The sequence below is a fragment of the Geotrypetes seraphini genome, chromosome 15, assembly GCF_902459505.1.
Source record: "Geotrypetes seraphini chromosome 15, aGeoSer1.1, whole genome shotgun sequence".
NCBI lineage: Eukaryota > Metazoa > Chordata > Amphibia > Gymnophiona > Dermophiidae > Geotrypetes > Geotrypetes seraphini.
The window spans coordinates 47,085,568-47,113,467 of NC_047098.1; the positions used below are offsets into that span (position 1 = coordinate 47,085,568).

Genomic DNA, 27,900 nt, shown 5'->3' on the forward strand with positions numbered 1-27,900 from the left:
TAGATGCAGCAGATGAATCCAGAGCCCCACCCTTTCTGGATATTGTCTCTCGGTTTTTTCTTTTGCAACTTTCGCAGTTTGTTATTATGGCAGGTTGTTTTCTGTATTATTGCATTTTGAGATTTGTTATAGGAAAGAAGTTTTTTACATGCTATGCCTATTGATGGTTATGGATGCTTGGGCAAGGAGTTATACTGGATAAACAGGAGGAGTGCCAGCCAATAGGACCACCTGTTAATCAGTTTCTCTATCTCCGCCTGCTGGTAGATGTGAGCTATCCCATTGGTCTCTGGATTCATCTGCTGCGTCTAAGGGAAAGAAAATTAACAGGTAAGAACATAATTTTTCCATGCTGCTGACAAAATTAAGTTTGCTTTGGTTTGCCCACTGCTGTATGATTGACAACTTTTCCTCACTACTCTTGTATCTGGAACATATTACTCGTCATTTGTGTATCGGTTCTCATATCAACTGCATGTTATGCTTTATGTACAGTATAAGATCTCCTATCTAAATGTCTGTGCTGAAGATTTTGTTTCTTTTCTTGACCTGGGACCTTGGGACACAGGAGCCAGCTCAGTGGGTGCTTTAGCACATCCAGTATTGAATAAATGCTTTCACCTTGTCCAAGTATAGATAAATGTGATGGTTTCAGTACTCTCAGTCATTGTGAACTGTTGGCTGCTATCTATGTTCCCTCTAATTTTTGCTGGCACATGCACACAAAATGTTTTTCTTGTGCACAAGTTTTCCACCTCATTTCAACATGTGTAGCATAGCCTATTTTCACAATAAAGGGGGAAAAGGGATGGGACTTGTATATCACCTTTTTGTAGTTACTAATTCAAAAGAAAAAAATTGTGTGCACAATTGCTAGGCATATGTGCTTCCTCCTGACCTGTATGTGCATGCTCACATTCATGGCTTAGCGGAAACACTGGTTCCTATGACCTCTGTATTTTATACCTGAATCAGTTGTATGTTAACTGATATTACGTGGGTATCTATTGTCTGAGTTTTAGCTGTGAGCTAAAATGTCGGTGCTAGTTTGCAAGTCCAGCCCTCTTACCATGTTGGTAGTTGTAATTTTCACAGGCAATGTTTGGTGGCTCATGGCAGTATTCTTCTGCATTCATCTAGCTTTTGTGCCATCTTCCTCAGTTTATGGCTTTCTCAGCCTTTACCAGATTGAATTAAGGAGATAAGCTGTCTTCCATCTTCCACCCTCTAGGTGGGAGCATAGCTCTGGAAATTTAGCACTCCCCCAGCTCTGGCTGTGCAGAACAACTCCATCTCTGGATGTAGGACGCTGCTCCATCTTTACATGTTAAGCATTGCTACATCTCTGATTGTAGGGCACAGATCCTCTCTAGGTGTAAAGCAGGACTCAGTCTCTGAATATTCCTTTATGCCAGGATGTCAAGTGCTTTTCTGTCTCTGATTGTGGAGCACAACTCATCTCTGCATATTCAGCACTGCTTTCCTGCTTACTTAAAGCACCACTTTCCCTCTACTTGTAGAGCACGGTGTGAATTCTGCAAGGAGAACCCAGATACTTCTCAGTATGTCGAACACAGCTTCTTCCTGTAGGTGGATTCCAGAGTGAGTAGAACATAAGAGTAGCCTTACTGGGTCAGACCAATGGCCCATCTAGCACAGTAATCCTGTCTTCATGGTGGCCAATCCAGGTCACAAGTTTATATCTGTCAAAAACCCGAATAGTAGCAACATTCCATGCTTCCAATCCAGGGCAAGCATTGGCTTCCCCCATGAATGTCTCAATTGGAAAATATGGACTTTCTTCCAGGAACTTGTCCAAACCTTTTTTTAAAACCAGCTACGTTAACTGCTCCTACCACATCCTCTGGCAACACGTTCCAGACCTTATCTATTCTCTAAGTGAAAAAATATTTCCTCCTATTGGTTTTAAAAGTATCTCCCTGTAACTTCAAGTGTCTCTTAGTCTTTGTAAATTTTGACAGTAAAAAATCGATCTACTTATACCCGTTCTACACCACTCAAAATTTGTAGACTTCAATCATATCTCCTCTCAGCCGTCTCTTTTCAAAGCTAAAGAGCCCTAACCTTCTTAGTTTTTCCTCATACAAGAGGAGTTCCATCCCCTTTATCATCTTGGTCACTCTTCTATGAACCTTTTCTAGTTCTGCTCTATCTTTTTTGAGATAAGGTGACCATAATTGAATACAATACTCAAGGTGAATTTGCACCATGAAGCGATACAGAGGAACATTCTTAGTCTTATTTACCATTCCTTTTCTAATAATTCCTAGCATCTTGTTTGTTTTTTTTGGCTGCCACCACATGACAGTTTCAGCATATTGTCTACAATGACACCCAGATCTTTTTCTTGGGCGCTGTCCCCCAGCAACTGGTAAATATGATTTGGGTTATTTTCCTAATTGTATCACTTTGAATTTGTCCTAACACCCAGTCTTCCAGTTTACTAAGGTCTGCAATATTTCAGTCTACATGCATTTTAACAACTTTGAACAGTTTAGTTTCGTTTACAAATTTGAACTTTCTGCTAGAGAGAGAGTTTCTGGCAGTTAGAGCAGAACAGGCTCTGGCTTAGTCTTCATTTCTGCCCACCCCTAGCTCATTTCTTTACTTATAGTCCTTCATCCCTGCACCATCGTCTCAACAACGCATTGAGACTTTGGAGCTCTGCCTGCTTCTTGGGTCCTGCGCATGGAACTGGAAACATTTCTGAAAATGCTACCCTGGAGGATCTGGATTTCAGAAAGAATGTTGCTTTGGACATTTTTCTCTCTATTGATTTGATTTTTAGGGGACTGCTACAAATTTACCTTTGAAGCTAACACAGTAATCAGATTACCCTAGTTACCTTTACAGCTACTCTACCTTCCTTACAGAACTCCTAATTAACACCTAATTCAGGTTAGAAGCCTTGCTTTCTGCTCCTTATGGCAAAGACAGAAACTAACGTTTGTTTTAATCAAAAATTTGAGCACTGCTCCTAACTTTAAATCTTTAAACCTCTGGTAAAGCACTTCACTTTTAGCACTATTGGAAAAGGGTTGTATACTATATTAACTGGTTCTAAAGTTTGCATTTCTTTTTATTAATGAACACTAAGCCAGACCCTGCTCTGCCTGCCAGAAACTATCTCTAGCAGAAAGTTAAAGTTTAAAAACTGTAAAAATTATAAAAGGCTTTTATTCTGTGGAGATTAGCTAAGTAAAGTTTGCTCTTTTAAAATCTAAACTGTCTATATAAAGGTATCTACAATTTAGCTTTTACCCGCAAAATTATCAAAGCTCTGAGCAAAAGTAATGAGTACTTACCCAGAGATCTGTTCTCTTCTCCCCTCCTGTCAGAAAGAGAATGGCCTCTTCCCTCTTTTCTCTCCTCACGGAAACAGTCACAAATAAGAGAAAATATTTTTTTCACTCAACAAATTTAAGGTCTGGAACTGATTGTCAGAGGACGTGGGAACAGCAGTTAGTATATATGGTTTTTTAAAAAAAATGTTTGAGCAAGTTCCTGGAAGAAAAATTCATAAAGTACTATTACTTATCCCTGAGGTTGGTAATATGTAATCTTTCTATTCTTTGTGGAATTCTGCCAGCTAATTGTGACCTGACTTGGCCACTGTTGGAAACAGGACATTGGACTGTTGGTCTGACCTAGTATGACTATTTGTATGTTCTTAAAAGGGCTTCTAAAAAGTTTTGATAAGCTGGAAAAACTTATCTGTATGACCTCTGGAAGATGATGTCTTCCAGTTGTTTTGAATTATACCCTGCAGCTCACAGATAACACCTGCCCTAGGTGTGGTAAAAATCTATTTAGGGTGATTTATTCAACTTATTTAATTTTCTTCTGCCTTTTTTTTTTTTAACCAATTATATAGGAAAGAAAGCATACATAAGTGGTCAAGAATTTTTTTGGGGGAAAACATCTCTCTGGAATTTTAAACTGAATAAGACCAGATTTTGGCTTGGCGAAAAAATTGCAGAAAAACACACAAAGTTTAAAAATGGGCCAGTACAGGTACCTGGTATGTCTATTTGCAGGCGTTCCTCTGGCACTTCCTAGGATTTGAAGTCTCCTCCAGCAAGGGCTGGTGGAGATGGGGAATTAGTATCTCTTCTGGCTTATGATTTGGCCCTTGAGAGGTAAGGACTTTTAACTGTAGTAACTTTTACTCTTCTAAGGGCCTGCAAGTCTTCCATCTCCTTGGCCTAAAAGGTACTCGAATGCTGGTGTGTTGAGTGTTCTTTTTTTCAATGATGAGCATAGGTCCTGTCTGTACTAGATTTCTTGCAAGAGTGATTTCAGCAAGGGCTAGCCTAGGCTCCCTGAAGGTTTAGATGACTGCACTCACCTGTTACAGAGGGAAACTTGGTAGCTTTTCCCTGGATGACTTGTGGCTCTTGAAGAGAGTGTTGCATCTGTTTTCTGTATTTAAATATAAGTCTTTCAAGTAAAAAAAAATTGAAAAGCTTGTATTTTAAAGGTGCAGAACAGTGATACCAGTGTGTGCTTTGCTTTAGGGGTTTGCCTGGCGCATAAGAGCTATATTTGCTGCAAAACTCATCTGTGCATGCTCCAAGCATATTCCTTCTCCTTGCTTTTGCTTTTACAGTACACACATACCATAATTTGAATTCAAGATAGCTTTGAGCATTACAGGACTATGTTGTTAAGCTGTTTGTTTCATTGCTGGAGCTTTGAGCATTGGTGTGTTAGATTTTCCAAGTGGTGTTCCTGTCTTTCTTTTTCTGTGATGACTTGTGGTTTATGAATACTAACCTCTTTTTCCTTACCTTTTCAGCTACTTCTTTTGAGAAGCAAAACAGACACCTTTTCCTCTTATTTCATTTTCCTAACAAAAAGGTTTATTGCCCTTAAAATAGTCACATTCAGTCTTTCCCATAATTTTTCTACTTCCCCTAGATCAGGCATGTCCAACTTCGAACAGGTCATGATCTACTTTTTCCGGCCAGAAGTGCCGGTGATCTACCACCATGAAAATTAAGTTTCAAATTACCGTATTTTTTCGCTCCATAATACGCACTCCCCCTCCCCCCCCCCCCAAAAAAAAAGTGGGTGGAAATAAGGGTGCGTCTTATGGAGTGAATATACCCAGCCACAAAGAGAATTACACCCTCCTGGGTACTTGGACACAGTCCTCCTGCGCCGTGGCTCTGCTGGTGTCTGGGTGAATGAGTGAGGGTGGGATGAGGAGGCCAGGATGGTGGTGCTGAGCCCTCGCAGCTGACCTCGCCCTCCGTCTGCGATGAGCTCAGAGGAGAGCACAGGCACTGCCGCAGATGCAACCATCAGGGTGAGGAGGCCAAGTTGGTGGTGCTAAGCCCTCGGAGCTGACCTCACCCTCCATCTGCAATGAGCTCAGAGGACAGCACAGGCACCGTCGCAGACGCAATCAACGGCCTCTATCAACAACTTCTGGGGCAGCAAACTGGGACCGCGGATGCTTGGGGAGTAGGCGGAGCCTGAGGACGAAGAGCTGCTGGTGACAGGGGCAGCGGCATTCCCCAGCCAAAGTAGCACACCAACGCCATAGCTGAGGGCTGTTGTGAGTGGCAAGAAATACTGTTTGTAACAGGGTGTTAATATTTGAACTAATTCTTTAATTATAGCATTACAGGGAAAATCTGTCCTTTGAAACAGATTGAGTAGCTGAAGTGGGATCATACCAAAAGGCATGTATTATACTAAACTAATTATTATCCTTTTTTCCTTTCTATGTTCCTGGTATCTATGGATCGGCTCAATGGTGGTTGTGTTGACGAACGTTGACTGCGGAACCTTCTAAAAAAATACATATATTACACACACGGACATCAACTACCTGTAATGAACTGATTGTTCCAATAGCGTAATGAACGCTTTGGACAGGGAAGTGCAGGGCCTGCAAGTACTATCCCAGGTTCTAGGAGATTTGGATCAGGACCTGGTCCTGCAAGTGGAAGATATGAGAGAGGGAGAGAAGAATATGAAGGCCCAAACAAAAAGTCCAGATTTTAGACATTCCTCCACCTTTTTAATTCTTACATTTTTAGGGATGTTTAGACACTTAGATTAACATTTGTAACATAGTAACATAACATAGTAGATGACGGCAGATAAAGACCCGAATGGTCCATCCAGTCTGCCCAACCTGATTCAATTTAAATGTTTTTAATTTTTTATTCTTAGCTATTTCTGGACAAGAATCCAAAGCTCTACCCGGTACTGTGCTTGGGTTCCAACTGCCAAAATCTCCGTTAAAACCTACTCCAGCCCATCTACACCCTCCCAGCCATTGAAACCCTCCCCAGCCCATCCTCCATCAAACGGCCATATACAAACATAGACCGTGCATGTCTGCCCAGAACTGGCCTTGTATGTGGTCTGTTGGGAGCATTAGGTTGTGTACTGCAGTGTTAAAAAGGTATAGCCGTTTTTGTGTATATTCCCTTTTTGGCAGTGCACTTTGTGCCATTGAACTCTCCAGTGTACATTTCTGAGCTTTAAATGGAAGCTAGTAATTTATTTTTCAGTCATGATCCTAATACTTGGTTAGGAAATAACACATTTTGAATAGTATCCAAATCCTAGACATCAGGGCCAAGGTCCAGTCACTGAATATTGGTGATATCCTTATAGAGCATACAACCTTGAACTACTAAATTGGCTTATTGTAGCCACTTGATAGCCACAGGATACAGGCTGTTCAGCAGGAAGCAAATGAAAGCCATTTGCAAGTAATTCAAATGTTGTAGTCTGAGCCCTGTGGTAGTTTTCAATAAAGATGTATGTCATAGCCATCTGGTCACAGAAATTGCAAGCTATTTCAGGCTGGGTGTTTTCTTGCTGTTCATTGTACATGTGAGCATTTGCAGACCTTTAAAGTAGAAGAGTTAAAAAAAATTTTTTTTAATGCTATTCCCCCTGTAATGAGAAGCAACTTCCCTAAATAAAAGGATTGTTAAATGTGGAACTGTGTTGGGGGCATTCTTCTTAGTTTGGCTGGGTGATCCATATGTTGTGTCTGTGGGCACAATGCAGGGACTTGTGTTGTACAATGTTAAGTTCACAGTTAAGATCACCAAGATTTCAGTGTGGCTATGTACTATTATATCTGTTTAATTGGATGAGACCTCAAGAAGATTCCTTAGAAGAAAGTAGTTCTGGTGATATTGTGATGAGGGTAACTTAAGTATGAACAATATTTTTTTTCTGGTTTTCCTCCTCTAAATTTAGGGTGTGTCTTATGGAGTGAAAAATACGGTAAATTTTAACCCAATAAAGTTGGATGATTCACCCCCCTCTTTTAATGAACCTTCTGTCATGTACTTGGATGTGATCAGCTGTTAAGCAAATTAAACAGAAATAAAAGAGACAAAGATCCAGTAAGAACTGAGAGGGGAAATGGAAAGTACATTTTTTCTTAAAGTTTTATTGAGTAATTTGTGTTAAATTTAAGTTGAGTATTGGCCCAGGCTGATCTTGCCCAATCTTTAATATTTCGCTTTTGCTCATTAGTGAGACATATGAGCCTGCATTTCATCCACCAGCTTTTTGAAGTTGGGTGAATATTGTGTGAGGGCCAGTCTGGAGAAGTTCTCTGGAGAATCCTGGAGATGTTCATCGGTCATGTTGAAACGTTGTGTACTCTTTGTCATTTTCAGATGGGAAAACATAGATTCACAGAAATAAGTTGAACTGAAACAGGAGTGTACAGCTTCACTGCATCTTCTCAAGTTAGGAAATTTGTCTCTAGGCACTAGCTTCCAAAACGATTCTTGCTCAGCACGGGTTTTGAGAAAAATGTTATTTTTAAAGGTTAGTATTTCGTTTTGGAAGAGATGGCTTGTTCAATGAGTAATTTTTACTGATAGCAGCCGCAGTTTCTTTAATGTCCACATCTACTTTGAATGAGTATGACAAGTACTCCACAACTGTTCCAATTTTTTGGAAGTCACAGAAACAACAAGCACCACGAATACACCCGCAGGCAGGGAAAAAAGACAGGGAAAGAATCAGCAGCGGCGGAAAGCCCTCAGCAGATGACCTGCTGGCACGAGCTCTCTCCTAGCGACGGGTTGAGCTGCTAGAGAAATGGAACCAAGTGAGGCTGGCGATCTACCTCTGACCCCTCCGCGTTCTACCTGTTGGACATGCCTGCCCTAGATGTTTCCATCCAGCTAATCAACTCCTTAAGGCATTCCCCTATCTTTATATAGTTAGTTGGGTGTTTGCTTGTTTTAAAGTCTAGAACCTTTACTTTTGAATGAATCCTTTCTATGTATGTTTCAATATTGAACTGCATCTGGTGATCACTGCTTACCAGAAGATCACCCACTATAACATCAGAAACACCCCATTCATAAGCATTAGATCTAGTATGACCCCCATCCCAGTTGGGTTCTATTACCAACTCCATGTTCCAGGATCTTCCTACTTCTAGACCAAACCACAACAGGGGTATCCCAGCCAGTGCTTAACATATTGAAATTACTTATTAGTAGGATGTTCCCTTTCAATTAAATTACTGTCCACATCTGCTTGTGAAGGAGACCTCTATAGGACCACAGTATAAATAAGCATTCCATTCCTTCTTTCTAGAGTAACCCACAGTTCTGTCTCCTTATTCTATGTCCTGCAGTTCTGTTGCTTCAATGTATTACTCTTCCCTTTCTCCTATTCTGTCCTTCTTGAATAAATTGTAGCTTGGTATAACTATTTCCTTAGCAACAGCAGCAGTTGAATCCAGAGACCAATGGGATAGCACACATCTACCAGCAGGCGGATATAGAGAAACTGATTAACAGGTAGTCCTATTGGCTGGCACTCCTTCTGTATCTCCAGTATGCTCTATCTCCCAGCAGGTGATGGTTGCTATTCGAATAGCTCCTGGATTCTGGCTGTGACTGAAACTTTATTTTCTCCTGTTGAGGTTTCTCTTCAGCGAGCTGGCAATGCTATTTTTCCTGTTGAGATTTTCTCTTCAGTGAGACTGGGGTGTCCGGCAGAACGGTACCGGCTTTAGGGGTTACACCTGGGCCCCCCCAGGTCCCTGCCTCACCCTCCCTCCATTGCTAGAGGGTCTGACTGGGTCTCGGTTTTTTCTTCTTTCCCTTCTCTGTTTAAAAAAAAAAGAAAACCACAGTTGCTACATTCTGCTCTGTTAGTGCTGCACATCCAGCTCTAACTGACTTCAACCGGCCCTAACAACAAGCTTGTGAGTATGTATGTGTTTTTTTTACTATTGTTTGAACTTCAGGTTCTGTTTGGGAATCCTAGTACTGTGGGTTCGGTCAACATACGTTTAAGGAATGGATATTTTATTGAGGCTAAGTTTTATGACTAGAAATCCGTTGAGGGAGCCGGGACTTTCCCGCCCTTTGCATGCACGCGCTTGGTTTCCTTGTTGGTTACAGCGCGGCAGTAGCGGTGCGATTTCATGCTCACACTTGTTCTCCTCGTTGGGTTTCAGTGCAGCAGTAGTGGTCCTGTTTATTTTGAGGCTCTCTTTCGTAGCTGTTTGTCACGGCCATGTGCAGCTGATTGTGCAGGTGCCGGTTTATAGTAGTGCGCATGAGATGGGACATGTTTTTTCCGGCGCTGTGGGAAGCACCGCACCGTTCTTCTGGTTATTCCCTGAGTCTGATTTTCTTTCTATGCAGGCCGTGGCGGGTAAATTTTGCGGGGCTTGAATCCGACTATGTTTCTAGGAGCGTTGATGCAGCGGCCACGTGTCAGCGAGAATCAGGCGTGCGCTTGAGTCTCCAACGATGGCGGGAGTGCTGCAGCGTTCCGGTAGTTTATTTACAGCTGACTTTGGTCAAGGTATGCCGCGGATTCTCTCCTTTCCGGTTCAGACAAGTTGTACATGTTTCACCAGCTTTGGGACAAGCTTGGATAGATTTATATGTCTATGTCTGTGTTCCTGCTGTATTCCCTTGAAGGAAGCTGCTAGTTTAATCAGACTCTGGAGTTAGCACTCAAGGGGATTACCAGACAGACTCTGACCTGCGCTAGGTCACCCGGTCTCGGTTTGTCTCCGGACTGAGCCGACATACGGCAACTCACGGCACAGTGAAATCAGCAGTAAGATAGTGCCCTGTATTTCACACGGGTATCTCATTGTCTCTCTTGGGGTCCCTGCAGATTGAGCCTTTGTCTGTTGGTACTCTCCTTCTTATTTGGGCCTCTGTGCTAGGCTGCATGTGTCTAGTAGTGGCATAGGATATACAGTGGTACCTTGGATTACGAGCATAATCTGTTCCAGGAGCATGCTTGTAATCCAAAATGCTCGTTTATCAAAGCGAGTTTCCATTATTTTCTATGGGGAAACTCGCTTTGATAGGTTCCCACCCACCCCTCCCCCCCCCCCGAGGCCAGCAGCGCTGCTCTCCCCCACGAGAACCAGCATTGCTCCCTCTGAAGACCCCCCCGCGAACCGGCACCCTCTCCCCCCCGTGGTCCGCACCCCCCCCCCGCCGCCATTGGGCACCCCCCTGCCACGACCTGAGGTGCCCCCAATCCACCCGAACCCTCTTCTTACTTTGCTGTAGCCTCCGCAGCGGCACCGGCACCAGCATGTCCTGTGCGTGGTGCCGGTGCCTGAAGATCTGTTTCCTGTGGTGGGCCTTGAAAGTTCACGTTCAACGTGAACTCTCAGGCCTTGAGCATGCACACATTTTCAAGGCTCAGCACAGGAAGCAGATCTTCAGGCACCGGCACCACACACAGGACATGCTGGTGCCGGTGCCGCTGCGGAAGCTACAGCAAAGTAAGAAGAGGGTTCGGGTGGGTTGGAGGGACCTCAGGTCATGGCAGGGGGGTGCGGATCGCGGGGGGGAGGGTGCCGGTTCGTGGGGGGGGGGGCGCTCGCAAATCGAAGCGCGCTCGGTTTCTGAGGCACCGATTTTACAAATGTTTTACTCGTCTTGCAAAACACTCGCAAATCGGTGCACTCGTAAACCGAGGTACCACTGTATATGCCTAAAGGTAGTACTAACAGTTTCCAAGTTCAGGCTGTCTCTATGGGCATAATGACACTGTGAGCTTTGTCTGATACCTGTTAGGATGCTGTTGTTTTCCATGGGGCGGTAGATGCAGCATCTTGATTGCTTCTAGTACGTATTCACTTTAAAGGACATATGTATTTTGCTCACGTTGCATGGAGTTAGTACTGTTTTCATGGTTCCAGTATACTCCTATTTACATTGCGAAACTTGATTTTTCCTAGGAGAATTTCTTTCTTCTTACAGATCCTACAGTTTTCATCCTGCCATTCCCTGACCTTCTGCACTTCATTCTGAGGGGATCTCGACTTCTTCCAATGACTTTTCAGGCTTTCTCATGAGGGAGAAGACGCTATAATGTCAGGTCGGGGCTGTGAACATTTTTCAGGATGCTTGCAACTTTGCATCCTCCTCAGGTTTCTGGTTCGTTCTTGGAGTCTTTATGTTTTGTGTTTCCCTTTTAAGTTTTACTGGTCCTCAGGGCAGTTCTTGTATTCTTCAGGAACTAAGAGACGTTATTCCACTTACTGCATGGTGCCCAAGACGGGAACATTGGGCAGGCTGGATCCCATTCTGCTGAATTAATTTCTCAGGGTTACACATTTCTGCAGAAAAACTGGGAGAATATTTACATTTTCACTATGGACTCCGAATTGGCACTAGGTTTGCTTGCCTCTCTTGGAGCAGTGCTTTCGGTTTTGGCACATGCCATTTCGCCTACCCAAGGCTTCACAAACATTTTAGAAAATGTGGGCAGTGGTACCGCATTTTGACACTACCAGGCGATTCACCTACTTTCTTCTTGATTGACTGCTTGATTTGGACATCTTCCAGTCGGGCCATTTGACTGACACGAAAAGGGTGGTTTCTTTTCCTCAGTTCTGTGGACGTGAATCTTCAAATTTGCACAGTGCTCTTTTCTCCTGTACTATTTATTGGTATATTGGGGCGATGTTTTTATTAATTTAGGAGAGAAATGTGTTTCTTCCCAGAGACTAGGGCGATGGGTCACAGTCTCAGGTTTGCATTCTTCTTCGGTCACCATGACCAAGAGTATGGGATTCTGTACAAGTTCTAGGATCCATGCTGCTGACTCCACTGGGAACTTCGGCTTGCTTTCCCATTATAACGCTACAGCAGTCGCTTTTGTTCTGGTGGTTCCCGGTATCTCAGGGCTCCAATTATTTGGTAGGCTCCTCATGCATCGCTCTGTATGATTTGGTGGCTCAGCGAGATTTCTCTTTTCAAAGGCATGCCTCGGTCTTTGCTGGACTAGCTCATGGTCACCAAACATCCCGGGCTGTCGGGTTGGGGGGCTTGTTCATTCTTCTACTCTGGAGCATGGTCAGGCTACCTTTCTGGAGCTTCAGACCATTCTTCCGGAATGACGCTGAAGGTCTTTTCAATCAGTATTATGATGGGGGTATTTCTCTACAGCCTGGGCAGTAGGTGATGTACTCATTTGGTGGGTAAAGTTGTGGTTCTACTTCAATGGGTGGACCCTCATCTTCCTCTTCTGTTGGCAGATCATTTTATGGGTCAGGAAAAGAGTTTGGATAGATTTTCTCTCCGCAAAATCTGAGCATGGCCCATTTATTGTATATTACAGTGTACAGCGCTGTGTACGCTCTAGAAAGTGTAAATGTTAGTAATAGTGAAATCTTCTACGTCCTGGATATTGAGAATTTTGGCTCAGGCGTTCCAGCTCTTTTTATGGAAGTGAGATCTCCTGGAACTAGACCTCATGGCTTTGTCTCAAAATTCTAAGCTTCCTAGCTTCTTCGGCGGGTACAGGGAGTGGGAGTCAGAGGGAGTAGTAGCATGGCTTATTTCTCACCTCTGGTTTCTCTTTTTCCAGTGTTTTCCCCTGGCTGATGATGGCTAGGATTTGCCATCTCAAGCTCGCTTTCAGGACACAGTATTTGTAGAATCTCTGGATTGGCTGTGCCATCCTTGCTATGCGGATCTGATGAGTCTTTCGACAGCCGGACTGTTGAGTTTCCTGGTATCTCCGGATTTGCTCACCTAAGGTCCGATCAACTTGGATATTTGTACTACTTTGGTATTACGACCTAGTTTTTGAAAAGTCATGGCTGAAGTGTAAGGATTATGCGAAGCAGGTTGTTTCTTCTCTTATCCAGGCGATACAGATGTCTTCACCTGTGGCTTCTGCTTCCTTTTGGAGGTTTTTCCTTTCTTGGGTACTTCTCAACATTTGCACCCTTCCAGAGTTCTTTTTTGGTACAAGTGTATTGCCAAGGGCTTAGCGTTCAATTCCCTTCAGCTTCAAGTGCCTTTCTTAGCTTGTTACAAGGACTAGATATATTGTTCTTCGCTTACTTCTCAGCTTCATGTGGTTCAGTTCCTAAACGGAGTACGGTATATTCATCCACCTCTTAGAAAGCCCTGTCCGGAGTACAGTCTTAAGGTACTTCTTCGCAGTTTACCGAAGGCTTCATTTCATCCTTGTCTTCTGAGACTCTAAAGGGCTGTGCCGTTGAACACGGGGTTTCTTGTGGCCATGGCTTCAGCTCGGCAGTTTTCTGAGTTGCAGGCTTTGTTCGGTGGGGATTCCTATTTCTGATTTACATAATCTGGGGTGTCAGTTCGAATGGTGCCCCAATTTCTTTCTAAGGAGGTGTCATCCTTTCTTTTATGACTCTCTCACTTTTCCTTCCTTCTTCCTGGGAGGATAAATGGGGAGACGTGCTTTTATTCACTGCATTTTTTTTGAAAGTGCGTAGCGTTCTCCGCGAGCTAGGTTTCTAACAACTTTTAGTTGTTTAGATCACCTTTTTGTATTCTTCAAGGGACGCCTCAAACGTATGGCAGCATCCAAAGCCTCCATCGCTCGATGGGTCAAGGAGGACATTATTTACACTTGCTTGATGACAGGGAGGCGGTTGGCGACAGAACTTCATGACCATTCCACCAGAGAGATGGCTACTTGGATTTGGTCCAGAGGTTTTTTCCTTGGAGGAGTTTTGTCTCGCGGCTACTTGGTCTTCCGAGAGTGCTTTATCTCAGCATTACTGGTTGGATGTGGGGGCGCAAGCGGTGGATGCGTTTAGTGCTTCGGTTGTTGCGGAGGCAGCGTTTGCTTCCCACTCAGATTGAGGATTGCTTTGCTACATCCCATTGGTCTCTAGATTCATCTACTGCTGTTGCTAAGGAAGGAAAAATTATGTTCTTACCTGTTAATTTTCTTTCCTTTAGACGCAGCAGATGAATCCAGAGCCCCACCCTTTCTGGATATTGTCTGTCGGTTTTTTCTTTGCAACTTTCAAAGTTTGTTATTATTGATGGTTGTATTCTGTATTATTGCCTTTTGAGATTTGTTATGGGAAATAAGTTTTTTACATGCTATGCCTATTGATGGTTACAGATGCTTGGGCAAGGAGCTATACTGAAGATACAGGAGGAGTGCCAGCCAATAGGACCACCTGTTAATCAGTTTCTCTATCTCCGTCTGCTGGTAGATGTGTGCTATCCCATTGGTCTCTGGATTCATCTGCTGCATCTAAAGGAAAGAAAATTAACAGGTAAGAACATAATTTTTCCATAATAAAATACTGTAGATCCCTTTTCCTGAGGGTGTACAATTTAAGTGTATACCTACAAGAATACAAAATAGATGTCTTGCTCAAGATCATAATGAGTGTTGGTAGCATAAGCAGGAATTTTCAGTCTGTTGTTCTAATCACATAAACAGCCTGCTCTTTGTTATTGTTTTGCAAAAATATTGCTAGTATTTCTGTTTAAATTTGTTTATCTTAAATCTAATTCTTTTTTTTATTTTTTCAGCTTTACCAGCAAGGCCGTTTATGTCAACTGGGTAGTGAATTTTGTGAGCTAGAAGTTTTTGCAAAGGTGCTACGAGCATTAGATAAGAGGTAAATTTTTGAACTGCTATGTTTTGTCTGGGTACATTGTAGTTGTTCAGGTGTTATATATATCTTGTGTTGTGTGTGTAAAATGTCTGCGAGTGGAGAATGAAACAGTCCAGGATGAGAGCAGCAGATTACTAGCCATGTTTACCATCCTTTAAACTTTTTGAAACACTGTACTGCAACAAAATTTGTGGCAAAGTAGGTTTATTTTGATTTCCTATACGGCCTTTCCTGTGAGCATCACAGGACAATTCACAATCAAGTTAAATATATAGTAATATAGAATGCCAAAAATCACAGGATAGCCAACAATTCCCAAAAGAGAGGGGGAAAAAAGAGGGTAATTGGATTCTCAGTACAGTACAATCTGTTGAAATGTCACTAAATGCTTTCCATAAGAGATTTTTTTTTTAATGGCTATTCGAAATTTGAGATAGGATGATTCAAATATCACTTAAGATGCCAAAGCTATACAAAAGAAAGCACCATTTGTTAAATCAAACACAGCAGTCCTGTGAGATGGAATATAAAATGCTGACCGTTCAAAGATCGGAGAAGTCTGGGCAGAGCATAAGGAACAATTAAGAGTTGTTAAGTAAGGTAAAGTGCTAGTATGAAGAGCTTTGAAAATAAGAGTCAGAATCTTAGGGCTCCTTTTACTAAGCTGCACTAGCGGTTTTAGCGCACGCTAGACGCAAACGCCTCCATAGAGCTGGCATTAGTATTTTCCGTGTAGCATGGGGGTTAGCGCGTGCTAATCTTCAGCGCACGCTAAAAACACTATCGCAGCTTAGTAAAAGGAGCCCTTAAACTTAATACAATAAACTATTGAAAGCCAATGGTATTGAATTAAAATGGAAGTTATGTGTTTGTAACACTTAGAACAACTGAAATCTCAGAGCTATATTTTGTACAGTTTTGCAATTGATGTAATAAAATTGCTGGAAGCCTGGAATAAACTGCATTACAATAGTCCTATGAAAAATAAAAGCATGTTTCCTGAGATAAAAGAAATGTTTCCTGAGATGTTTTATCTAAAAGTAGTTGGATAATACGAAATTGATGGCGATAATAGAAAACAATCTTTGTAAGTGATGCATGGAGATAATAGAAAACAATATTTGTCAATGATGCAATTTGTTCCTTAAAATATAATTCTTATCTAAAATAATACAGAGATATTTTTGAGAATCGACAATTGACCAACCATTAATCTGTGGTGCAAGTGAAGGAGTGATAGACCCAAGCTCTGGTTGTCCCAGAAGACAAAGGTTCAGAGTCTGTTTTTAATTTCTCACTCAGGGTTCTTATTTCTGGGAGATTTAGCATCTCAACTGGGAGGGTCTAATCATGTAAAGTGGCAGTCCTAGGTTTTGGAGTTGATCTGAGGGTGCAAAGTTATTCAAACTCTCCCAATTGCAAGGTTTGATTTGTGGAGGTGCTCCAGGAGCTAAAGTTTGAGCTGTTTCAAGCCTCCACTGCTCAATGCTCACTCATGAGCAGCACTAAAGAACAGAATGCTTGTTTCCGTCACATCCATAGATTACTAAGATGTTAACAGATCACTGGAATATTCTTGCGGGACCCTTAGGGGTAGCTAAATCTATGGCTAAACTCTTTTCTGCAGCGGTTTGCTACACCTAAAGTGAATTCACTGGTGGTGCAGGTTACAAAGTGCACCTCACTCCCTAGTGAATGGGATATAGTCCTCAAGAATGCACAGAACTGCAGAATAAATTTTGTTCTCAAAAGACAATTTGAGGTTGCTGCGTTGGGTATGAAAGCTGCAGTGTCTTATATTGCCTGGGTCTGCCACTCTCGGCTAAGCTGGGCTCTGGATCTGGACAACAACTCTATTCCCCACTTTCTCTTGAAGGTCTCGGCTTAAGCCATCTCCTCCCGCAGAATGCTCTGCATCAGACAGTTGGCAGGAGACTCAGCCTCCAAGATGACCCTTAGCAAACTCCCCTTTCAAGGAGAATTGCTCTTTGGCAAGGGTCTGGATGATTTAATGGCTAGTATGGTAGATCGCAAGCCAAAATCCTTACAAGATAGCAGACCCTAGAATGTGAGAGGGTCCAGTTGGAGAAATTTTTGTGGCCCCCGACAGTTTTGCCTTTGTTAATGAGCATCCTACAATTAGAGCACATTCCAGAGCCAGAGACAAAGGCTCAGGAGCACCAGGTGTCCTGTTCCTCTGTGGCTTCTAAGAAACAGCAGTGATGCTAGAATTGCAGCCATTCCCCTGAGGGTGGTGGGGGGCAGACTTTCAGGCTTGGACACAGATCTCTTCAGATCAGTGAGTGTTGGACCTCTTACTCACATCTCCAGCAGGGAATCTGGAAAAGGTGGCCCTGGCGTGAGTGACGATTCAGAGGCTCATTGTTCTAGGACAGGGGTAGGCAATTCCGGTCCTCGAGAGCCGAAGCCAGGTCAGATTTTCAGGATATCCACAATAAATATGCATGAGATAGATTTGCATCTCAAAGAGGCAGTGCATGCAAATCCATCTCATACATATTCATGGTGGAGATCCTGAAAACCTGACCTGGCTCCGGCTCTCGAGGACCGGAATTGCCTACCCCTGTTCTAGGAGGATGGGGCTTGAGCAGATAGTTTACTGCATCATGCTTAAAAGAGACCAATTCTGAATCTAAAGTTAGTCAATTCAGCCATCAAGATTTCCCGCTTCCACATGGAAACAGTGTAGTTGGTCATTGCCTCGGTGTGCCAGGGGAATACCTTGCCTCTCTGGATCTAACCAAAGCATTCTTGTACATTCCTATCTTTCTGGCTCAGAGAAAGTTCTTGCTGTTCCATTCCCTGGACAAGCATTTCCAGTTCTCTGCTCTTCTCTTTTGGCTTAGCATCAGCACCACAAACCTTTACCAAGGTGATGGTTGTTGTGGCACAATGTGGGAATTCAAGTGCATCTTTATCTGGATGATTGGCTCATGAGAGCACCCTCGAGGGACGAGGTAGTGACTGCAGTAGAGCAAGTGGTCCATATCCTACAGACATTGGGTTGGGTAGTCAACTTCAGGAATAGTCAGTTGATCCTGACTCAGTACATGAAATATCTGGGAATCCTTTTCAAGACAGCACGGTCTCTGCTTATATTCGTACCAGCGCCCAACCGCCTCCCTCACGGACATGTTGCATGCCTCCGCCGGGCCACAAGGCTCTGCACCCTGTCCCCCCTCCCTGCCTTGTCCATTGTACCTACTTTTTGCCGATATCCTGTATGCCACCACACCTCCCTGGAATCCCTGGTGGTCCAGAAGTGTAGTGGACAGAAGCAAGCTTTCCACGCTCCAGTTTCGCTGCTGAGCTGGTCGCTGCCGCAAGTTCTGGTGGTTCAGCTGTACACTGCTGCCCGGCGCTGAGTAGCTTCCTGAATGGTTGCCCTGAGTTCTCATGAGTCTCGCAAGAACTTGGGGCAGCCATTCAGGAAGCCACTCAGTGCTGGGCAGCAGTGCCGAAAGCTCACTCCTGCTTGATATAGTTGAACTGCCAGAACTTGCGGCAGCGACTGGCATAGCAGTGTGGCAGGAGTGCAGAATATCTCAGAGAGGAGGTACAAGGCAGGGAGAGGGAACAGGATGCAGAGTCTGGGAGGGAGAGGGGACAGGGTGGAGAGCCTGGCAGGAGGGGGGGCTGGGTGCAGAGCCTGGCAGGGAGGGAAAGGGGGCTGAGTGCAGTGTCTGACTAGGGAGGGAGGGGGCGCTGGGTGCAGATCCTTGTAAGGCACTTGAATATTAAGTCCCCCCACTCCTCAATCTTATATTCAAGTCAACCATTTTTCCTTCTTTTTTTGGGGGGGGGGAGTGGGGGTCTCGGCTTATATTCAATTATATACAGTAGCCCAATGGTCAAGACTACCAGTCCCAAGTATAAGAAAAAAGATTAGCAAGCTAAGTACCTAATCTTTCCTTCCTGGCAATATCCAAAAAACCTCTATTCTATCTTCATCCTTCTCAATCTATCTGCTGTTTTTGACACTGTATATATACTCTGTCCTCACTTGGATTTCAGGGTGCTGTTGTTTCTTGGGTTTCTTCCATCTCCCATTGCACTTTTATTGTATGTTCTGGTGGATCCGCCTCCACTTCTATCCCACTATTAGTCGGCAGTGTCCACCGGGCCTGCTCCTGCACGGAGCCTCGTTCCCAGGCCGCCTCCAGCCGGGTGTGCAAGCCTGCTCCGCCCCTCCCGACCTGCAGGAACTTTAAAAGCAACCGAGGGAATGGCGCACTGCCGTTAGGCACACCGGCTAAGGCGCATGGCAAAGGCGCGTGCCTTAGCGTGCGCCTTTGCAAAGCGACTGAGTAGAACTGAAACACCTTCCCTACATTACAGCACCATAACCACTCCACTCCTACTCTACAGCCGCATAACTGTTCCACCCCCACCGCCTCCACCTTCCTATCAGCCAACAGGAAGAATTTTCTCCTGCATCTTCACACTCTCTCTTCTACATCTGATGCCAACCCCAAGTGATCTCGCCTCCTGGCTTGGAAGACCTCCCCACAGACCCTCTGATTGGATAAACTGATAAGTATTGCATGTTTAGCCACTTACCTTTTCCGGTTAAAGCTACCTTACTTTCTGTTGTAAATTCTCTAACAAGATGGTTTCTGTAAATCACTATTTAATACTGTTCCTCGTGTTTTACTGGTCCTGTTACAAAAGCTGGTTAGCCAATGCTCTTTATTAATAATAATAATAACTTTATTCTTCTATACCGCCATAACTGTGCGACTTCTAGGCGGTTCACATTGAAGAGTGACAATCAGCGAGTTACAATATGCAGATAGTCATTGAAATTACAGTATGCAGAATCTTAAATTGCAGCAAATTACAATATACAGTTTGTTAAGAATTTCAGAGGGGACATATTAGGAAAAAATAGAATTGGAATTAGTGTTTGGTGTAGTTAATGTTTAGGTGATATATCTCTCGAATAAGGCAGTTTATATGACTTTTCTAAAAGTGACGTAGGTCAGTCTAGCTCCATTTATGTGGTTGTCTAGCCCAGTGTTTTTCAACCTTTTTTGGGCAAAGGCACACTTGTTTCATGAAAAAAATCACGAGGCACACCACCATTAGAAAATGTTAAAAAATTTAACTCTGTGCCTATATTGACTATATATAAAGTAATTCTCTTGAATAGGAATCAAATAAACACAAAGAAAGTATTTTATATTTACTTTATTATGAAATATTAAATAAACAGAATAGTGAAAAATTATAAAATACTTTATATTCAGTGCGAAACCTGGGCCTGTTTGGCTGAACACAAAGCTGATATTCTGGCTGGAATCGAAGAAAGACACACACGTAGCTCTTCGTCAACAGCTCTCAGTCTCTCTCTGTATTTGGTTTTTATAGCATACAAAAATAGACAAATATACCTTCCATCCTTTTTATTAAACCACAATAGCAGTTTTTAGCGCAGGGAGCTGCGCTGAATGCCCAGCGCTGCTCTTGACGCTCATAGGCTCCCTGCGCTAAAAACCACTATTGCGGTTTAGTAAAAGGTGACCATATTGTAAAATATAGACAGCAGATATAAATTCAGAACTGTGCATAGTAAGTGAAGGGAAGTTTTCATCTCTGGGAATTTACCCAGTTAACTATTAAGTTATTTGGGCAAATTCCTTTGAAAACTGTGGTAATACTGCCTCCACTTTGCTAAATTTAAAATAAAATCATTTTTCCTACCTTGTCTGGTGATTTCTGGTTGCACTTTCTTCTTCTGACTGTGCATCCAATCTTTCTTCCCTTCTATCAGCCTGTATGCTTTCTCTCCTCCACACCTCATTCCCTCCCCCAACTTTTTCTTCCTCTCTCCCTGACCTTTCTTTCTTTTTTTCTGTTTCTCTTCTTTCCTTCTGTTTCCCTGCCTGCCCCCTTTCTTTCTTTCTCCCTGCCGTTCCCCAAGCCACTGCTGCTGCCATCGGGGAACAGGACCCACCAATGGATAACAGGCCCCAAAGCCGACGCATGCTCTCCCTGACGTCAATTCTGCAATCGGAGAGGAAGTTCCGCCCAGCCAGACAGCGATTGGCTGGCCCGAACTTCCTCTCCGACTGCAGAATTGACGTCGGGGAGAAGAAGACTTATCGGCTCGATAGATTAGATCGCCAAGACAAAGTGAGTCCTGGGTGATCGACTCACTTTGCCTTGGCGAGCTACTGGCGCCCCTGCCTCGGGCCCCTTGTCAGCTCCGGGCCCCTGAATGCAGGACTGGTAGTACTGCCCTGATGGCAGCCCTGCGGCACACCAGGCAACATCTCGCGGCACACTAGTGTGCCGCGGAACAGCGGTTGAAAAACACTGGTCTAGCCAGTGTTGTTGTTTGTTTGCTTGGTACATAAAAGTTCTATCCAGAAAGGTTTTGTTTTTGGATATGCAAATAGATTGCAGTTTCTGGTTTGTCTTATGGGTCTGTATAATATGAAGTGAGATAGCAAGTCCCCAGACTAGCTTGAAGCATATGCAAGAGAACTTGAATATTATTCGTGCCTCGACTGGCAGCCAGTGCAGCAGTCTGTAGTAGGGCTGACATGATCGCTTTTTTTCAATCCAAATATTAAGTGGACCGCTGTGTTCTGGACAATTCTAAGTTTCCTCACAGTTTTTTTGGGTATACCCATATAAATGATATTGCAATAATCCAGTGTAGAAAGTACTAGTGATTGCACTAGTAATCTAAATGATAATGGGTCGAAGTATTTTTTTGATGGTCTTTAATTTCCATAATGTCAGGAAACACTTTTTTACCACTAAATTTGTGTGTTCAACCATTGTCAAATGTGTGTCTAATGTGACTCCCAATATTTTTATTGTTTTAGTAATCGGGTAGTCATGATCTTTTATATGTAACATTGTTTTGGTAATTTTGTCTGTTGGGCTTGCAAGGAAGACTTTTGTTTTTTCTGTGTTTAGTTTCAATTTGAAGTTGATTGTCCAGTGTTCTATTTTGGTCATAATATGAGAAATGTATTCTGAGGTCTCGTTTGTTATGCTGTTCACTAAAATGGAAATGTCATCTGCATTTATGTAATAGTTTAAGTTTAGCTTTTGCAGTAAGTGTCCTAGGGAAGAGATGTAAATGTTGAATAGTGTAGGTGATAGTGGTGAACTCTGTGGTACTCCCGAGGGGTTTCTCCAGGAGTTTGAGTATGTCCCACCACTAACCACACGGTATGATCTCTTTGTTAGGAAACCCTGTATCCAGTTTCTTACTCTTCCCATAAGTCCTATTGCATCTAGGCAGTGTAGCATTGTACACCAATCCCAATCCTCATAAGACCCCGTCCTGCTAACCCGGAACCCCACAGGCCTGCCCACCGTTTTATACAAGACTGCTCCAAAGGGAGCCCTTTTCAAATCCCGGTCCTACCCCCCTCACGCAAACCTAACAGACCTTTCTGTAAAAGCCAACGGAGGTTAAGGAAAAGTAACAACTGACTCCCTCACTACCAAAAGGTTCAAGGCTACTACCTAAATATTAGATCTATCAGGATTAAATCGCAGTTGGTTAAAGACTGGCTTGAGGAGACCAACCCAGATTTTGTTCTCTTAACTGAAACATGGTTGATCCCTGATAATATCTAAAAAAATGAATTCAATAATATATTACTTATTTAAATAGAATAAACACTCTATAATTAAAATTAAATCTGAGTGCTCAGTGTGTTATCTTATTCAAACACAGTGGGTTTGCTGAATAAAGATATAGTGATTCTCCATCATTGCACCCACCTGCCTACCAGCCTATTCTTAACTATTGAATATAGGACTATAAAAACTGGACTATAAGAATAAAGAACAAAATTGAAGATGGTACTTAGCTGTGTTAGATAATATCAGCATTCAAATAAGAAATGTATAGTCCAGGATCCAGATCTGTGTCTTCACTGGATGAGAAAAATATTCAAATGGTAATGCAGGTGCTGGAGATCAAACGATTGAATGATATAAATATACTCCAAGTCTGTGCCGCTGGTTCCAATCCAAAAATAAAGTGATAATGAGTCCCCAAAAGAAAACTACTGAGTCTCAACTATGAAAAAATATGTGATCAAATCCTCAATGTGAAAAGAATAAGTATCCAAGAATAATCCTCTAAATGTTTCTTTCCTCAACACCGATCGTGTTTCACCAAAGATTGCTTCATCAGGAGGAAAAAATAAGCTAAAAATCAATAAATAAAAACATCATATCATATGCAGTTGTCAAAAACCTATTAATATAGAATGTTAAAGTTATAAATAAAGATAATCAAAGATCATTCTATATACTCAAAATTTAATTACCCTCGGACCTCTTAACAGAGGGAACACGGAGCCAGAGAATCTCATCGTATAGAAAAAGTGAACTAACGTAAGACGTCTGGATGTAAATAAGGACGTCGGATGGTCACATGATAAATGACGTCAAAACAAGTGCTCTCATGAAAAACAAGCTCATAACAAACAATTATCTGATAGTCCATTCAATCTCCTTGTTAAGACCATTGAGAGCAACTGTTTTCCAGGCGAAGATTAAACGTTGTTCATGATATGTTAAAATATGAGAGATAATAATAATAATAACTTTATTCTTGTATACCGCCATACCCAGGGAGTTCTAGGCGGTTCACATCAATTAAAGTTTAATAAGAAATTACAATAAACTAGATTTACAAGTAATGTAGATTTTGAGGTGAGCATGAGGAGGGGAGTTTTCACAACAGATAAACAAAATTTAACAAGAACTTACAATTGATCATAATTACAAGCAATGAGGTGGTTAAGGTGAGCATGGGAGGGGGGGATTGTACAGGTCATTGGAGGTAGTGAGAAGGGGGAGATCAAAGAGGGGGGTACCGGGAGAGTTGGGTCGTTTGAGGGAGGGGTGAGAGAAGTGAAAGAGAGGGGATTAGGGATTTTGAGTGTGGAATAAATGAGTTTTGAGTATTTTTTGGGAAATCCAGGTAGGTGTGGGCCTTGAGCAGAATTTGGGCTAGCCAAGGGTTCTGTTTGGCTGCCTGGAAGGCGAAGGTTTTGTCGAAGAACCTTTTGGGTTGGGAGCTGGCTTGGAGGTAGGCTCCAAAGGGTGGTGGTGAACGGCACCCCCTCCGAAATGACGGAGGTGATTAGTGGAGTACCACAGGGCTCAGTCTTGGGCCCAATCCTATTCAACATCTTTATAAGAGACTTGGCAGAAGGGCTTCGAGGTAAAATAACATTATTCGCCGATGACGCCAAACTGAGTAATGTAGTGGGCAAATGCACAACAGACGAAGATTCAGTGCCCGACAACATGATGCACGACCTACTCCTACTGGAGCGATGGTCTAGGACAGGGGTCTGCAACCTTTAAGACATAAAGAGCCACTTGGATCCGTTTTCGAAAAGAAAAAAAAAAACTTGGAGCCGCAAAACCATTATAAAACAAATCTAACACTGCATATATTGTTTCTTATCTTAATGCTATATACAGGATCACTAAATTGAAAATAAAATCATTTTTCCTACCTTTGCTATTTGGTGATTTCATGAGTCTCTGGTTGCACTTTCTTCTTCTGACTGTGCATCCAATCTTTCTTCCTTTCTTTCAGCCTCCTGTATGTTTCCTCTCCTCCAGACCTCATTCTCTCCCCCAACTTTTTCTTTCTGTCTCCCTGTTCCCCCTTCTTTCTGTCTCCGTGCCGTCCCCCAAGCCACTCAGTTTGCTGCCACCGCAATCGGGGAACAGCCCCCAAGCCACCGCCGTCCCAAGCTTTCCCTGCAGAAGTGTTGCGCTGACCAGCATTCCGCTCCCTGACGTCAATTCTGACGTAGGAGAGGAAGTTCCGGGCCAACAAGGCATTTCTCCTCATTCCATCCAGCCTGAGCCCCATCTCTCCTTGATCCAGCATTTCCCTTCTGTGTCTGTCAGAATTACCATTCCACCTATTTTCCAGCATCACCCTTCTTTGTGTCCATCTCACCTATATCCCTATCTCACCACTTTTTCAGAATCTTCATTTGTCTCTGTCCTTATCTTTACGCCATGTTCACCATTTGCCCTTTCAATGTCTTTATCTCCCCCCACACACTTTTTCAGCATTACTTCTATGTCTCTATTTCACCTCCTCTTCATGTCCCCTCTGTATCTCTATCCTTATTCAGTAGGTCCTGCTTACCCTTTCTCTTCTTTGTGTCACTATCTCCATTTTCAGCTTTCCCCCCTTTTCCTTTGTTACTGCACCCTGTAGCTAGAATCTTTCCACCCTCCCTCCACTCCGGCCCAGCCCAGTATGAAATATTTCCTTTTGTTTCCCTCCCCTCTCTCTTTCTCTCTCTCTCTTCTGCTCCCTCACCCACGAGTCCTGCATCTGGCCCTCTCCCTTCTACCTGCACCTGGCAACACCCCCCTGCTCCGCGGCTCTCTTCAGCAACTCGTCAGCAGCAGTGATCAAGACAAGCTGCCGACATCGAGGCCTTCCCTCTACGAGTCCCGCCTTTGTGGAAAAAGGAAGTTGAAACAAGCGGGACTCGCAGAAGGTAGGCCCCGACGTCAGAAGCTTGTGTCGATCGCTGCTGCTGAGTTGCCGAAGAGAGCCGCGGAGCAGGGGATGTGGCCGGAAGCAGGTAGAAGGGAGAGGGAGATAGGAAGGCTGTAGATCTCCGGAGCATGACACCCACCCCGGCCAGGATGATTTCTTTTTCAGGCGTGCACCTTACAAGTCCAGCGTCGCGGCGGGAAATAGCCATGCTGAGCAGTGAGCTCAGCACTACACAGATGAAAGCCTTGCTTGCTGATTGGTCCGGCGGCACGGCGGGGCGGGGCCGCCGGATCAATCAGCAAGCAAGGCTTTCATCTGTGTACGTGCTGAGCTCACTGCTCAGCATGGCTATTTCCCGCCGCGACGCCGGACTTGTAAGCTGCATGCCTGCGTGACACACTACCGGAGCCGCAGCAAAGGTGGAAAAGAGCCGCATGCGGCTCTGGAGCCGCAGGTTGCCGACCCCCGGTCTAGGACATGGCAACTCAACTTCAATGCCAAAAAATGCAAAGTTATGCACCTGGGCAGCCAGAATCCATGCAAGTCTTATACCCTTAATGGCGAGATCCTAGCAAAAACGGTAGCAGAACGAGACTTGGGGGTAATCGTCAGTGAGGACATGAAGTCTGCCAATCAAGTGGAGCAGGCTTCGTGCAAGGCAAGACAAATCATGGGCTGCATACGAAGGGGTTTCGTAAGGCGGAAGTCATTATGCCATTGTATAGATCCATGGTGAGGCCCCACCTGGAATACTGTGTGCAATTCTGGAGGCCGCATTATCGCAAGGATGTGCTGAGACTGGAGTCGGTGCAAAGAATGGCCACCCGGATGGTCTCGGGACTCAAGGATCTACCATACGAAAAACGGCTTGACAAATTACAGCTATACTCGCTCGAGGAGCGCAGAGAGAGGGGGGACATGATCGAGACGTTCAAGTATCTTACGGGCCGCATCGAGGCGGAGGAAGATATCTTCTTTTTCAAGGGTCCCACGACAACAAGAGGGCATCCGTTGAAAATCAGGGGCGGGAAACTACGAGGTGACACCAGGAAATTCTTTTTCACTGAAAGAGTGGTTGATCACTGGAATAGTCTTCCACTACAGGTGATTGAGGCCAGCAGCGTGCCTGATTTTAAGGCCAAATGGGATCGGCACATGGGATCTATTCACAGGGCAAAGGTAGGGGAGGGACATTAAGGTGGGCTGACTAGATGGGCCGTGGGCCCTTATCTGCCGTCTATTTCTATGTTTCTATGTTTTAGGGAGGGGAAGGCGAAAAGATTGATTCTGCGGGAGTTCTTTTTGTTGCAGTTCAGGTTGAAATGTGGGGTGAGGTAGCTCGGAGATAGACCAAAAACAGTTTTGTAGCAGAAGCAAGTGAACTTGAATAGGATTCTAGATTCAAGGGGTAGCCAATGTAGTTTGTGGTAAAAAGGGGTGATGTGTTCCCATTTGTTTAAGCCAAATATAAGGCGAACGGCGGTGTTCTGGATCAGTTTTAGTCTCCTGATGGTTTTCTTCGTGGAGGCCAGATAAATGATGTTGCAGTAGTCGAGGATGCTGAGAATGGAGGATTGTATCAACAGGCGGAATGAGGTGTCGTCGAAGTATTTTTTTATGGTGCTTAGTTTCCAAAGTACTGAAATGCATTTCCTGACAGTAATATCAGTATGTTTTTCCAGGGATAGATGTTTGTCTAGGGTGACTCCCAATACTTTTAAGGTTTGTTTGAGGGGGAAGGCCATACCTTTCACTTGGATTGTGGTGTCTTTGATTTTGTCGTAGGGGGTAGCTAGGAAGAATTTGGTTTTGTCAGGATTTAATTTTAGTCTGTGGGATAGCATCCAGAGTTCTATCTGAGTAAGTGAGCTTGAAAGGGAGGTGAGCAACTCTGGAGTGAAACTGGTTAGTGGGATGACTATTGTAATGTCATCTGCATAGATGAAGAATTTGAGCTTGAGGTTTTGCAGGAGGTTTCCCAGGGAGGCGAGGTAGATGTTAAACAGGGTGGGGGAGAGGGGGGAGCCCTGTGGAACCCCACAGGCATTATCCCAGCTGTATGAGAGAGAGTCATTCTTGAATACCCTGTATTCAAGAATGCCAATGACCCATTAAAGGGGCTTCAGTTTTATTAGTACGAATACTACTCAGGTGCTCAGCTATCCTCAATTTGATAGCTCTCTTAGTCTGGCCTATGTAGATCTTATTACATGGACAAAAAATCGCATATACCACCTGAGTAGTATCGCAATCAAAATGACCTCATAGATAAGAAGATTTATCAGTATTAGGTATCTTAATATGATTAGTAGTCAAAGAATACCGACAGTATTTACATTTGCCACAACACATGTGTTCACCTATAGTTGTATTATCCTGAATAATAGAACTAGAGTTGAAATGTTCACCTAAATTTTTGTTTCTTTTGTGTGCAAACATAGGAACA

At 43.6% G+C, this 27,900-nt stretch overlaps 1 protein-coding gene across 3 annotated transcripts in view; it reads left to right on the forward strand.

Annotated features, from left to right (window-relative positions):
- The window catches only part of APPBP2 (amyloid beta precursor protein binding protein 2), a 143,509-nt gene that overhangs the window by 24,014 nt on the left and 91,595 nt on the right, over positions 1–27,900 (forward strand). For all 3 annotated transcript variants that reach the window (XM_033921878.1, XM_033921881.1, XM_033921882.1), the window contains exon 2: positions 14,829–14,917. In XM_033921878.1, coding sequence (XP_033777769.1) covers positions 14,829–14,917 — 89 coding nt within the window. The remainder of the gene's footprint in view (positions 1–14,828; positions 14,918–27,900) is intronic.